General features: G+C 51.9%; 1 protein-coding gene across 9 annotated transcripts in view; it reads right to left on the bottom strand.

Moving 5' to 3' along the window:
* Positions 1 to 15,746, bottom strand: part of phactr1 (phosphatase and actin regulator 1) — a 707,078-nt gene that overhangs the window by 234,414 nt on the left and 456,918 nt on the right. For all 9 annotated transcript variants that reach the window (XM_038797119.1, XM_038797115.1, XM_038797116.1 and 6 more), the window contains one exon: positions 14,341 to 14,544. In XM_038797119.1, coding sequence (XP_038653047.1) covers positions 14,341 to 14,544 — 204 coding nt within the window. The remainder of the gene's footprint in view (positions 1 to 14,340; positions 14,545 to 15,746) is intronic.

Here is a 15,746-nt window from a genome sequence, read left to right as displayed (position 1 = left end):
TTCCTCAGCTATCTCTTTTAGGACACTAGGGTGTAGACCATCCCGTCCAGGTGACTTATCCACCTTCAGACCTTTCAGTTTCCCCAGAACCTTCTCCTTAGAAGGTCACTGCACTCCTCTCTGTCCCCTGATTCTCCTGGCGCTCTGGTATCCCACTGGTGTCTTCCACAATGAAGACGGATGCAAAGTAACTACAGTATTCAGTTCATCTGCCATTTCTTTGTTTCCTATTATTACTGCTCCAACCACATTTTCCAGTTGTTCAATGTCTATTATATACTCCTTTTATATACTCCAGGTTCTCCGGTTTCCTCCCACAGTCCAAAGATGTGCAGGTTAGGTGGATCGGCCATGATAAATTGCCCTTAGTGTCCAAAATTGCCCTTAGTGTTGGGTGGGGTTACTGAGTTATGGGGATAGGGTGGAGGTGTTGACCTTGGGTAGGGTGCTCTTTCCAAGAGCCGGTGTGGGCTCGATGGGCCGAATGCCTCCTTCTGCACTGTAAATTCTATGTCTATCTATGAAAGAAAATCTTCCCATTTTCTTTTATATTACGAGCTAACTTGCACTCAAATTTCATCTTCTCTCCCCTTATCGCAGTTAAATGATTCCCAATCCTCTGGCTTCCCACTAATCCTTGCCACTTTGTACACTTTTATTTTTACTTTTGTGCTGTCCTTGACTTCCCTCGTCAGCCATGGACGCCTTGACCTGACCTTAGCATGTTTCCTCCTCCTTGGGATTAATTTGTGCTGTGCCTCCCGAATAATTCCCAAAAACTCCTGCCATTGCTCTTCTACTATCTTCCCTGCTAGGCTCCTTTTCCAATCAACTCTGGCCAGCTCCTCCCTCATGTCTTTATAGTTCCCCTTATTTAATTGAAATACCATTACATCGGACTCCAGCTTCTCCCTCTCAAACTGCAGGGTAAATTCCATCATATTGTGGTCACTGCTTTCGAAGGGTTCCTTCACCTGAAGTTCCCTAATCAAGTCTGCCTCAATACACATCACCAAATCCTGAATTGCCTGTTCCCTAGTGGGCTCTGTCCAGGTAGTTCCAAAAAAACCATCTCTTAAACATTCCACAAATTCCTTATCTTGGGATCCCCCACCAACCAACCTGATTTTCCCAGTCCATGTGCATATTGATGTTGTCCATAAGTATTGTGATATTGCCATTTTTACATGGTTTCTCTATCTCCTGATTTGTTTTCTGCCTTACATCCTGACTACTGCTAGGGGGCCTGAACAACTCCCCTCAGGGCCTTTTTACCTTTGCGATTCCTCAACTCTACCCACAGAGATTCTATCCCTTCTGATTCTATATCGCTCCGTGCTATCGATTTAACTTTGTTCCTTATTAACAATGCAACCCCGCTGCCTTTGCCCATCTGCCTGTCCTTTCAATAGGACACATATCCTTGTATATTTAGATCCTAGCCCTGATCCCCTTGCAGCCATGTCTCTGTGATTCCCACAATATTGTACCGGCCAATTTCAATGTGCGCAACAAGCTCATTTACCTTGTTCCATATACTGTGCGCAGTTAGGTACAATACCCTTAGTCCGACATTGACCACCTCCCTTCTCACACTTGTGACCTTTTTTGCTCTGCCTGAGGGTGATATTCAATTATTTCTGTTCTCTATTTCCCCTTCAGTTATGACACCTTCTAAACTAGCACCCTGGTTCCCACCCACTGCCTTATTAGTTTAAATCCTCCCAAGTGACACGAGCAAACCTCCCAGACAGGATATTGGTGCCCCAGGAAACTGCGTCTGGGAAGGAAACAAAGAAAAGTATAGCACAAGAACAGGCCCTTAAGCCCTTCAAGCCTGCACTGACCATGCTGCCTGTCTAACCTAAATCATACAAAATCCAGGATCCGTATCTCTCTATTTCCATCCTATTCATGTATTTGTCAAGACGCCCCTTAAACATCACTATCGTGCCTGCTTCCACCATCTCCTCTGGCAGCGAGTTCTACTATCCGTTGTGTACAAAAACTTCCCACGCACATCTCCTCTGAACACCCTGAAAAAACATGCTGAGCATTGACCAGGGCTTGAGTACGGAACTGGCCAAGTGGCGGGACGGTTTCAATCAGATCAAGGATTCCACTATAAGGTGTTACGGGCCAGGGTTTAGAGAACCCCAAAGTGTATCATGGAGTTCACCTGACCCAGGACATTTACTAGATTGTGGTATGGAGAGCACACGGCCCCCGCTACAGGTGTGGTGCAGCAGAAATTGTAGGGTGATCATTGCTCGGCACAACATCGAGGGCCGAAGGGCCTGTTCTGTGCTGTACTGTTCTATGTTCTAAATTTAAAAGTAATTTTTAAAGCAAAACACTGTTTATTCTATGAACACAGTTAACCTTTTTAAAACATGCAGTGAACATCTTAGCAACCATCAATTCAAATACAGCCCCAAAAGAATACAACACTATGTAATCGTTAAACTTTCCTTTTAACATCCATAAGACAAAAATCCTTTTTGCAGAAGCACATCAGGTTTAAATTCTCTACTAAAAGCAGTTATCACTCTGAATTCACCAAATGATCTTGAGATAGTCTTCAGATGGCAGAGAGATCGAAATTACACCTTCTTTGGCTGGCTTCAGCTCCAACACTAAAACGAAACCAAAAAACAGACACGCAGGGCAGCATGGTGGCCTTAGCACAACCGCCTCACGGCGCTGAGGTCCCAGGTTCGATCCCGGCTCTGGGTCACTGTCCGTGTGGAGTTTGCACATTCTCCCCATGTCTGCGTGGGTTTCGCCCCCACAACCCAAAAAAAAATGTGCAGAGTAGGTGGATTGGCCACGCTAAATTGCCCCTTAATTGGAAAAAATAATTGGCTAATCTAAATTTTAAAAAAAACAGACACGCCCAACCTTTTTCTCAAAGCGAAACTAAAAAGGAGAGCAGAGCTCAGCTCCACCCACACTCTGACATCACTGAAATGAAATGAAATGAAAAAATGAAATGAAAATTGCTTATTGTCACAAGTAGGCTTCAAATGAAGTTACTGTGAAAATCCCCGAGTTGCCACATTCCGGCGCGAGTTCGGGGAGGCTGGTACGGGAACTGAACCCGCGCTGCTGTCTGCCTTGGTCTGCTTTAAAAAACAGCTATTTAGCCCTGTCACTTGAGCAGACAAACATTTCTTAAAGTGACATTCCCATGACAAAGGAACAAGAGAAGTTTGCAGGTGTTGTATCCTGCTCGTCTGTGGGTCACGCACCAGAATCAAAGGTTTTATATTGACACACCGGAGGAGGCAAGTCAACTTATGTGAGACCATGGACTGGGAGGTGTGTGAGGACATGGAACTTGGGAGATGATAATATGGGGAATTTGGGTCTGCTTACTGGACGGCTTGGTGTATTTAATGTGCCTGGGTGCAGAGTGTGTAAGTGCGTTTTACTGTTTTTTGGAAAATTACGGGAGAAGGGCGGTTCGGGGGGGGGGGGGGGTAAGGGTAGGTGGTGGTCTCAGGTGGGGCCACCATGCAAGCTGGCTAGCTAGGTAACGGGAGTCAAGTGTGGAACCAATCTGTGGAGGGAATGGGGGAGGGGGTGGTTGGATTTTCTTTTTCTTTGTTCATGGTGGGGGGGGGAGAATGCTGACATGGGTGGAGTTAGTGTGGCGCAGTTCATTATGTTGGGGAAGGTGGCGGACACTTTGGGGAGGGCTGAAGTGTGAGCAAGGCATGGACCTGGGGGAGCTGGTTAAAGTGGGGCTCTGGTTGATCGGCAATGGGGAGGGGTGGGGAGACCCCTACCCAGTTAATTACGTAGAAGGTTCAGGGTTTGAATGACCCAGTTTAAAGGTCTCGCGATTTCGCTCATTTAAGGGGTTTGAAGGGAGATGTTGTGTTTCTTCAGGAGACAGACCTGAAGTTAGGGGAACAGACGAGGCTGAGGAAGGGCTGGGTAAGGCAGGTGCACCATTTGGGGTTGAAGACGAGGGGGGTTGGCAGTGCTGCTCAATAAGAGGGTGGCTTTTGAGGTGAGAAATATTGTAAAAGACCCTGGGGTAAGTGGGAAGCTGGAGGGGATGGGAATGTTGTTCATGAATGTGTTTGCCCTAAATTGGGACAATTATGTTTTTTTTTGTCACGACTGGTTGACGATGTGGAGGAAGGAAGTGAATGGCCGCCCTCACCGTAGGCAGAAGGAAGTGACATCCACGGCCGGTGCTGGGGGGGCGGTGGGAGGGTTCTGGGTGAAGGATGCCGCCATGCTGGGGGGGGGGGGGGGTAGGATGGAAGGAGCAGGGGGTGGAGGCAGGAGTGGGGAATGGAGGAGCAGGTGGGGAATGGAGGAGGGGGTGGGGAAGGAGGAGGGGGTGGAGGAAGGAGGAGGAATGAGGGGGTCGAGGAATGAGGAGGGGGTGGGGAAAGGAGGGGGTGGGGAAAGGAGGAGGGGGTGGGGAAAGGAGGAGGGGGAGGGAAAGGAGTAGGGGGGAGGGATAAGGAGGAGGTGGGGGAAATGATGCAGCCATGCTGTGGGAGAGGGGGTAGGGCCGGCAAGGTTACCTGTGGGAGCAACATGCCAGCCGGCCTGCCATGGCAGGACAGTGGCAAAGAGTGCAGGTGATGGTGATGGGCTGAGGCTCATGGCGCCGCAATGAGAAGGGACGGGGTGAAGTGGGTGGTGGACGGATACATAGAACATAACAGCACAGTACAGGCCCTTTGGCCTTCAATGTTGCGCCGACCTGTGAAACCACTCTAAAGCCCATCTACACTATTCCCTTATCATCCATATGTTTATCCAATAACCATTTAAATGCCCTTAATTTTGGCGAGTCCACTACTGTTGCAGGCAGGTTGTTCCACGCCCTTACTACTCTCTGAGTAAAGAACCTACCTCTGACATCTGTCCAACATCTGTCTCCCCTCAATTTAAAGCAATGCCCCTCGTGCTAGCCATCACCATCCGAGAAAAAAGGCTCTCACTGTCCACCCTATCTAATTCTTTGATCATCTTGTATGCCTCAATTGAGTCACCTCTTAGGGCGGAATTCTCCGCCGGCTCCAAAAATCACGGAGGCCGTCGTGAACTCGGCCGAGGTTCACGACGGCCTCGGTGCCCGCTCCCCGCACCTAATACACCCCCAACCGGGGGGCTAGGAGCGGGCCCCTGTCGTTCCCGGCCGCGACCTCGGCCGCCGGAAAAGACGCACGAACGGTGCTTCGCGGATGTCATCCGTGCATGCGGAGGAACCCGCGCATGCGCGGATGACATAAGCGCGCAGATGACGCAAACCCGCGCATGCACGGTGCCGTCTTTCTCCACCGCCACCCGGCAAGACGTGGCAGCTTGATCTTGCCGGGCGGCGGAGGGGAAAGAGTGCGTCCATTTTGGACGCAGACCCGATGATCGGTGGGCCTGTCCCCTCCGGAGCACAGTCGCGGTGCTCCCGTCCCAATCGGGCCCCTGGATGCCCCAAACGGGCATCCGGCGCACGTTTCACGAATGTAGCGACCAGGTGTGGTTGCTGCCGTGGTGAAACGGGCGTGAAGGGCCGGCCGCTCGGCCCATCGGGCTCGGAGTATCACGGCGAACGCCGATTTTTCCAAGATGGGGGGAGGATAGCGGGGGCGCCAGGGGGACCGTAAAAAATGTCGGGAGGCCCTCCCACGATTCTCCCACGCCGCTTGGGGAGCGGAGAATTCCGCCCTTAACCTTCTTCTCTCTAACGAAAACAGCCTTAAGTCCATCAGCCTTTCCTCATAAGCTCTTCCCTCCATACCAGGCAACACCCTGGTAAATCTCCTCTGCAGCCGTTCCAATGTTTCCACATCCTTCCTATAATGCGGCGACCAGAACTGCATGCAATACTCCAAATGTGGCCGCACCAGAGTTTTGTATAGCAGCAACATGACCTCATGGCTCCGAAACTCAATCCCTCTACCAATACTCACTGAGTTATATCGCTGCCTTTTAAAGCAGACCAAGCAGGCCAGTAGCACGGTTCAATTCCCGTACCAGCCTCCCCGGACAGGCGCCGGAATGTGGCGACTAGGGGCTTTTCACAGTAACTTCATTGAAGCCTACTCGTGACAATAAGCGATAGGGGCTGGTTTAGCACACTGGGCTAAATCGCTGGCTTTTAAAGCAGACCAAGGTAGGCCAACAGCACGGTTCAATTCCCGTACCAGCCTCCCCGGACAGGCGGCGGAATGTGGCGACTAGGGGCTTTTCACAGTAACTTCATTGAAGCCTACTCGTGACAATAAGCGATTTTAATTTCATTTCAATAAAAGCTAATACACCGTACGCCTTCTATACAACCTTATCAACCTGGGTGGCAACTTTCAGGAATCTATGTACATGGACACCGAGATCTCTCTGCTCATCCACACTACCAAGAATCTTACCATTAGCCCAGTACTCTGTATTCCTGTTACTCCTTCCAAAATGAATCACCTCACACTTTTCTGCATTAAACTCCATTTGTCACCTCTCAGCCCATCTCTGCAGCTTATCTATGCCCCTCTGTAACCTGCAACATCCTTCCGCACTGTCCACAACTCCACCGACTTTAGTGTCATCTGCAAATTTGCTCACCCATCCTTCTACGCCCTCCTCCAGGTCATTTATAAAAATGACTAACAGCAGTGGCCCCAAAACAGATCCTTGTGGTACACCACTAGTAACTGAATTCCAGGCTGAACATTTCCCATCAACCACCGCCCTCTGTCTTCTTACAGCGTGCCAATTTCTGGTCCAAACTGTTAAATCACCCTGAATCCCATGCCTCCGTATTTTCTGAAATAGCCTACTGTGGGGAACGTTATCAAACGCTTTACTGAAATCCATATACACATCAACTGCTGTACCCTCGTCCAAAGATTTGCAGGTTAGGTGGATTGGCCATGGTAAATTGCCCTTAGTGTCCAAAATTGCCCTTAGTGTTGGGTGGGGTTACTGGGTTATGGGGATAGGGTGGAGGTGTTGTCCTTGGGTATGGTGCTCTTTCCAAGAGCTGGTGCAGACTCGATGGGCTGAATGGCCTCCTTCTGCACTGTAAATTCTATGAACCTGTTTGGTCACCTTCTCAAAGAACTCAATAACGTTTGTGAGGCACGACCTCCCCTTCACAAAACCGTGTTGACTATCCCTAATCAAATTATTCCTTTCTAGATTATTATAAATCCTATCTCTTGTAAACCTTTCCAAGACTTTTCCCACAACAGAAGTAAGGCTCACTGGTCTATAGTTACCAGTGTTGTCTCTACTCCCCTTCTTGAACAAGGGGACAACATTTGCTATCCTCCAGTCTTTTGGCACTATTCCTGTAGACAATGAAAACATAAAGATCAAAGCTAAAGGCTCAGCAATCTCCTCCCTAGCTTCCCAGAGAATCCTAGGATAAATCCCATCTGGCCCAGGGGACCTATCTATTTTCACGCTTTCCAGAATTGCTAACACCTCCTCCTTATGAATCTCAAGCCCTTCTAGTCTAGTAGGCTGTATCTCAATATTCTCCTCGGCAACAATGTCTTTTCCCTGTGTGAATACTGACGAAAAATATTCATTTAGCACTCCAGGCTGACCGGGCAGAGGGATTCGCCTCCGTGGCCGGGATGCTGATGGTCCAGGGGGAGATTGATGGGGTGCACGTCGCCATGCATCCACCTTCGGAAAACAGGGATGTTTTCCTGAACAGGAAGGGGAACTACTCGATGAACATTCAGGTACGTCTGCGACCATCGCATGAAGAAAATGCACGTGTGCGCCCTGGCAGCGTGCATGATGCTTTCATACTGGTTCATTCTTTCATCCCCGCTACTTTCAAGGCTCACCCCCCCTGGCTGAGGGGCTGGTTGCTGGGCGACAGGGGTTACCCATTGTGGTCGTGGCTGATGATGCCTATACAGAGGCCACAGGCCAACACGGAGACCCGCTATAATGTGGCCCATGCAGCAATCAGGGGTATTGTTGCATGGGCTTTGGCCTCCTGAAGATGAGATTCCGGTGTCTGGACCGCTCTGGAGGGGCCCTGCAGTACCACCTCGACAGGGTCAGGAGCATAGTTGCGGTCTGCTGTGTGTTGCACAACATTGTGATGTCCTGGAGGAGGATGCACAGGAGCCCGATGACAGCGAAGCCTCTGCAAATGAGGAGGAGGAGGAATATGGGGGGTCGGAAAGAGACACGACCTGGGGGTGGGATATGGCCGGGAGGCTGCACGACAACACCGCCTAGGAGAGCGAGTAGGCGAGGCATTGATCACTGCACGTTTCACTAACTAGGGGGAGGGCATCGCTGAGCAAGGCACTTGCACCATGGATCGCGCACCGCCCAGCACCCCCCACTTCCTGCACCATCGCACAACCCTACCGCCCATACCACCACTTTCACAGCACCTTACACCTGCGGCACACCGTGAATGTTTTAACACAGTTGTTTATGTCAGCGGGTGTGGTCAGTGCCATGTTGAATGATGACAACCCGCTCTGCGATGAGCTGTGAGCTCTGGATCGCTAGACAATGTCTGATACATGGCCTTATCTGAACCCTCCACCTCGGTGGTCCCTGGATGCGTCATGAACAATCCACCACATGGCCATGTGGGGCAGTTGGCGTTGGTGTGCTGGGTGGCGGGGGGGGGGGGGGGGCACAACACACATACCTGGCCTCACTGTTGTACAGAACTTCGGCCCCCAGCGTTACGCGATCCCCCTCACGACCCCTCAGGAACCTGACATAACACAGAGGCATCTAGGTTTGGTGGAACAGTGACTTTAATAGTGACACTCACATACAAGTGCCCTAGCCCCTACAACTAAGCTGTGCCCTGCACCCATGCCAATTTACTACATGGCTAACGTCTTGGGCTTACGGGCCCTACCACAACGTCTTGGTGTTTCCCCAGACGGTACAGCAGGAGTGGAGGCAGACTGCTGAGACTCCTGCCCTGTGACGTTGGTTCCCGTCGGCGCGCATTTCCTGGGCGTCCTGGCTTGGATGAGCCAGGCTGCTTGGTGGGCGTGCTGGATGACGTGGTGCCACCTTGCTCTGCCCGCTGCCCACCAGATGCACCAGGGACGGAACGGGAGAAGTCCGAGTGTTCCGGGACCTCTGTTGCTGTAGTAACCGGGACGGGCACCAGAACCTCCTCCTCCCTCGGGGATCCCGGTGGCCTCCGGACCTCACTATGGGACGGTAATACAAGTGGAGACAGGCGCCATGGCACCACTGACACCTGGCGCTGCCAGTCCTGGAGGCATGCCGTGGAATCGACCAGGGTCTGAACGTTCCCAGCGATGGAGCTCAGGGAGTGTGCCACCCCTGTCAGGGACTGCACAACGTCCCGCTGAGATTATGCGACGCCGTCCAGCAAGTGGGCAAGGCCGCCGATGCTCTCAGCGATGGCCTTCTGGGACAGGCCTATGGCCTGCTGAGTCTGGGCCAGACCCCGGAGAGTGGCGGCAATGTCCAGCTGGCTCTGGCGCATGGCTGCTTGTGAGAGAGCAGCTCTGTCCTGAACCACGGATGACGCATGCACATCAAGCCCCACGCCTTGCAGAACCAGACCCATTGCAGAAACCGTTACCCCCATTGCCCCCACCACGGGCGCCACCCGTGTGGTGTCAGCCTGGGTGGCAGCCATGACCGGCACCACTCCCTGTTCTTGGATTCAGATGGACTCCTCCAACTGCGTCTGCAGATGCTGGAAGCTGGCCGTCATCCTATTGTCCACTTCTGGGTTTCCAAATGCATCTGGTCTGTGAGTGGGTCTAGTAAGTCCAGGAATCCGGGAACCGTCTGGGCGGCAGCTGGGTGCTGGGCCTGAGCTGTCCTGCGACCGACAAGCTCCACCTGCTGTACCGGTTTGGCTGTGTGGTGCGCACCAGTCAGTGACCCCGAAGCCTAATCACTTATGTGCCCAACTGAGGTGAGTGTGTCTGCAATGGTGGACAGCAGTGCCGCAAACCTGAGCTCATCATTTGTCCCCAGGTCTGGGGTCTCGTGTGTCGATCCTTGGACCGATGCAACTAGTCCGCGGCCCATGTTAGGTGCCGTGTCCGGTGTGTCCGTCGACTATCTGGCCGTCCTCAGTGCGTCATTGTCCAGAGTCCCTGTCATCCCTCCGTCACTGTCACTGTCCTGGCTCGTAGCTCGCTCCTCGTCCGACTTACGGCCATCAGTGTACTGACTGTCCGTCCTGTCTGTCCATCCTCTGTGCATCCCCCTCCAGTGCCCCAGCCACAGAGGAGGGCCCTCCTGTCCAGCTTCCTTTGCCCCTTTGCCGTGCGTCTGTGGGGGCAGATGAGCTTGCAGCTGGACGGTGGGGGCTTGCCCGGGACGTCACTGGACGATCGGCTCCAGGCCCTGGGGAAGACAATGAGGCATGCATCGTTGGACACGTGGAGTCGGGTGTGAGGGGGTGGAGGGGGCAGTGTGAGGGGGTAGAGTGTCGGGGGGGGGGGGGTTAGGGGGTGGAGGGGGAAGTGTGAGGGGGTGGGTTCTAAGGGGGGGCTTGGGGGCAGTGTGAGGGGGTGGAGTGTCAGGGAGGGGCTAGGAGGAGAAGGGGGGGCTTGGGGCAGTGTGAGTGGGTGGAGTGTCAAGGGGGTTGGGGGGGTTGAAAGGGGGGTGCTTGGGGGCAGTGGTAGGAGGTGCAGTGTGAGGGGGTGGGGGGGGGGAGGTGACAGGCTGAGGGGGTATAGCCAAGGCAGGGGTGTCTCACTTGGTTGTGCGCCTCCGCTCTGGCATGGCGCCACCTCCCGGGTGGTGGCTTCCCAGCGAGGTGCAGAGCCCTCTGCTCATGGACGGTGAGGGGGTGCAGCACAGGTGATCCCTCTCTGGTTCTTGTACGCACATGTTGGTTGTACATAGAACATAGAACAGTACAGCACAGAACAGGCCCTTCGGCCCTCGATGTTGTGCCGAGCAATGATCACCCTACTCAAACCCACGTATCCACCCTATACCCGTAACCCAACAACTCCCCCCCTTAACCTTACTTTTTAGGACACTACGGGCAATTTAGCATGGCCAATCCACCTAACCCGCACATCTTTGGACTGTGGGAGGAAACCGGAGCACCCGGAGGAAACCCACGCACACACGGGGAGGACGTGCAGACTCCACACAGACAGTGACCCAGCCGGGAATCGAACCTGGGACCCTGGAGCTGTGAAGCATTTATGCTAACCACCATGCTACCGTGCTGCCGTGAGCAGTCTTATCCTGGAGGGGTGGGAGACGGTGGGGGGAGCATCAGAATTAGGCGGTCAGCATCAAGACGCGCAGATGTTGGCAACATTATGATTGGGTGGGGGACACTGGGCAGCACGCCATGGCAGCTCTCAAGGGGGGGGGGGGGGGTTGATGCCCATGTGGGTCAGGTACAATGTGGTGTCCCCAAACCCCCCCTCCTGCGTGGGCAGGGGGATGTCATAATATGTACACAAGCATAGCCAGACACTGACTGACACACTGAAAGACCAATCAACACCACAGAACACAGCAGCCAATGACCTGACAGGACACGGCCATGATAAAACCAGAGGGCACTAGTTTTCCCGCTCTCTCGGGATGCAGCCTCTGAGACAGCGAGAGCCCGTGATCAGCAACACAAACATCTACCATGTGCTAGCAGTATAGTCTGGTCAGGTTAGCCTCAGGTCACCAGTTAACCTAACATAGTGTCAACCCACAGTGCAAGTATGTTTAACAGCTCATCGTTAAATAAAATAGAGTTGTACTTCTACAAGTGTTGGTAGCCTGTCACTCTCACCGCTCTGGTAAACGCAGTCCTCGCAGACCCAGCATACCCAACACATCAGGGGATTCCCGCGAGACGTGGTGGGGGGGAGGGAGGGGTGGGGTGTGGCCTGGGAGATCCCTCGGGGTCCTTACCCTGGCAACCCTCGTGAGGTCATGGAGCTTCTTTCGGCACTGGTCTCCAGAGTGGGGGGTGTGTCCCAGAGAGCTAACCACGGTGCCCACCTCACGCCAGCCGTGCTTCACAGTGCTGGATGGTTGCCGGTGCCCATGTCTTGGGCACACGATGGCACTGCGCTCTTCTACAGTGTCCAGCAGTGTCTCGAGGTCACTGTCCCGGAACCTGGGAGCGGCACTGCGAGGCTCAGCCATCTCGATCCTTTGGGTCCTGTGAGCGGATCGCGCACTTTAAATGATGCAGCATGGCATCAGCCTGGTGTCACGTGATGTTGCTGCTGCTCTGGTACGACGCCCACCGCATTTCTCGCGGCCCCGCTGCTGGCTCCTTTTCAGGGCCTGAATCGATCGTGCCCAAGGCCGTTTTGCGCCATCATGAAACACGACGGCGTTCACGACGGCGCAGGCACTCTGCCTCAATATCACAGAAGTCGGTCCAGGGAATCCCGTCAGCAGCGAATGGCATGCCGCCTCCTGCCACCAAGAAACATGCAACTGGGGGACCGGAGATCAGCCCATGACGTTTGTTTCCCAGGCTTCAAACGCACTACCTTAAATTGGACTCTAGAAATAAAAACATTGCACAGCCACAGCTCAGCTGAAAGGGAATCATGGTCGCCATCAGCTTTTTGAACATAGCTTGAAAAAAGTAATTATATACTTACACACATGTGAAGTAATCAATCTTGGAGTGCTGGAATAATTCAATATAGGGTGCTGGAATAATTCAATATAGGGTGTTGGAAAACATAGTGGATTTATTTCAAGCTTCGGGCTCTATTCAGTTGCTGAAATCTTTTCCGCTAATTATTTACTCTCATAAGCCATTTAATATGTGTCTAATTGTAGACCATTTTTTATTAATTCGAGAGATCGGGAAGTTAGAACTCTCAGATAAATGCATAGATGATTTTGGTACCTGAAAATTAATCAAGCATTAGTAACATGATTTCAGTATACTGTAAAAGTCGCGAGAGATTGGTTAATTCAGACTTTATGCAGACAGATACTGCCAGAAGAGGTTATATCAATGAGACGTGTGCAGCATTGTAAATTGCGTACGTGTGAAGTACTACTGATGCCATCTAAGAACAGAACCACATCACCGTTTCTTCACTGTGGCTGGGTCAAAATCCTGCAACTTCCTCGCCGACAGCCCAATGGATTTATCTACACCTCCAGGGATTGCAACGGTTCAAGAAGGCAGCACACCAATACTTTCTCAAGCACAACTGGAGATGGTCAATAGATGCTGGCCGAGCCAGCGATGCCCATATCCCAGAGATTAATTTTTTTAAAAATCATAAAACTTGAGTGCCAGAACCAACACTTCAATTAAGTGTTAAAAACAGAAGATTATTATTGGCCTCTGTGTAAAAATGTTTGACTGATGTGGTAACATCTTGAAGAGCACGAGTGTTGTGTGAAGGCACATTCAATTTATTAAGTAAATTACGACAAGAAGTTTAACTATTGCTTGTACACAGTCGAAAAAAGAAACAGCTCCTGGATTGGGCGTATATTGGCCAGGATTCTCCCTTTTGGGGACTAAGTCCCCACGGCGGTGGGAAAACCGGCGCCAACCACTCCGGCATCAACAGCCGCCAAAAGTAAGGAATTCTCTGAACTTTCGGGGGCTAGGGGGATGCCGGAGGTGTTGCCGCCGCACTAGCCGGCGCTGAAGGGACAGCGCAAGTTTGCGTGTGCGCAGAATGGCTGGCATGATCTTGCACATGCGCAGACCGGCTGGCATATTTCAGCTCAGACTGGCCGGTGTATTTCCGCGCATGCGCAGGGGTTCTCTTCTCCGCCCTGGCCCCGGGCAATATGGCGGACCCCTGACAGGGGCCCCGTGCGGAGGAAAGAAGCCCCCCCACGGAACAAGCCCGCTCGCAGATCAGTGGGCCCCGACCGCAGGCCAGGCCACTGTGGGTGCGCCCCCCCCCCCCCCCCCCCGGAGATGGAACCGCCCATTCCCCCCTGAGGACTGCCCCGCATACTCACCTGCCAGGTCCCGCCGTGCGTGATGCGAGTAATTCACGCCGGCGGGACTGGCCAAAAATTGGACGGTCGCTTGGCCCATCGGGGCCCGGAGAATCCCCTGGAGGCCGCTGTCAACGGTCCCAGACTGCCGTGGCTGGAACCCTGCCGCCACCCGAAAAAAGGTGCCGGAGAATGGGGCAGCTGGCGCGGGGGCGGGATTCGCGCCTCCCACTAGGGATTCTCCGGCCCAGCCTGGGGTTCGGAGAATCTCGGCTAAGGTTTGCATACAAGGTACTACTGAAAGAGAAAACAGTTCCACAAATGTTCTAAATTACAACAGGATATGTAATTTTTTCATCTTTGTCCATTTCAGACTTACTGTACCTGGAAGGAACACTAAATAATGCAACTCAAATGAAAGAAACTTACCAGCTATGTGGTTGGCGATCCTTGTTAGTGGTTTGGGAGGTAGGGCAGGGGGTTGTTTCGGATGGGATTGTTGTTTTGCAGAGGTTTCCTCAATGTCACAGTGGAAAGCTACAGCCTTTTTAGCGGGCAGCAGCGTGGGCGGTTTTGTTGAAGAATCCTGCTCGGGGACTAACACCCTATTGTCTGTGGGACTGTCTTCAGCAGCTGGGGACACAAACAGAATGAGAGATTTTTACAATAAACAAGCAAAGAATAATATAATTCAAGGATCATCTCAAAAATGTTCAGCGAGTTTAACAATCAACATACAACAAGTATAAGAGCAAATGGTTAAACAGAACACCCAGGTTTTACTACCCTTTTCCCTGCCGACTTAAGTTACAACTGTCAAATCTAATTAACATTTCCGTTTGGCGTATGAACACTCAAATCATTGCACAATATTTTTATCAAATCAGCTGCTCTTGACAAAACTAAATGAAAATGAAATGAAAATGCAAATCGCTTATTGTCACGAGTAGGCTTCAATGAAGTTACTGTGAAAAGTCCCTCGTCGCCACATTCCGGCGCCTGTTTGGGGAGGCTGGTACAGGAATTAAACCGTGCTGCTGGCCTGCCTTAGTCTCCTAACATTCAATGTGTCTCATTGACGGTTCTGCTCCTAATAGAAACTGCTTTTCACTCTTGTTTGCAGTATTTAGATGGGTAGGAACTTCATTTTGTAAACGCTCATTTTGGAAGTTTCAGTGCTCTCTACAGTTTTAAAATAGTAAGAAGTCTTACAACACCAGGTTAAAGTCCAACATGTTTGTTTCAAACACTAGCTTTCGGAGCACTGCTCCTTCCTCAGGTGAATGAAGAGGTATGTTCCAGAAACATATATATAGACAAATTCAAAGATGCCAGACAATGCTTAGAATGCAAGCATTAGCAGGTGATTAAATCTTTACAGATCCAGAGTTAGGGGTAACCCCAGGTTAAAGAGGTGTGAATTGTCTCAAGCCAGGACTGTTGGTAGGATTTCGCAAGCCCAGGCCAGATGGTGGGGGATGAATGTAATGCGACATGAATCCCAGGTCCCGGTTGAGGCCGCACTCATGTGTGCGGAACTTGGCTATAAGTTTCTGCTCAGCGATTCTGCGTTGTCGGGCGTCCTGAAGGCCGACTTGGAGAACGCTTACCCGGAGATCAGAGGCTGAATGCCCTTGACTGCTGAAGTGTTCCCCGACTGGAAGGGAACATTCCTGCCTGGTGATTGTCACGCGATGTCCGTTCATTCGTTGTCGTAGCGTCTGCATGGTCTCGCCAATGTACCACACTTCGGGACATCCTTTCCTACAGCGTATGAGGTAGACAATGTTGGTCGAGTCGCACGAGTATGTACCGCATAGCTGATGGGTGGTGTT

Source organism: Scyliorhinus canicula, chromosome 5, assembly GCF_902713615.1.
Source record: "Scyliorhinus canicula chromosome 5, sScyCan1.1, whole genome shotgun sequence".
Classification (NCBI taxonomy): domain Eukaryota; kingdom Metazoa; phylum Chordata; class Chondrichthyes; order Carcharhiniformes; family Scyliorhinidae; genus Scyliorhinus; species Scyliorhinus canicula.
The sequence above is the reverse complement of the archived record's forward strand: the minus strand, read 5'-3'. Positions and strand labels throughout refer to the sequence as shown.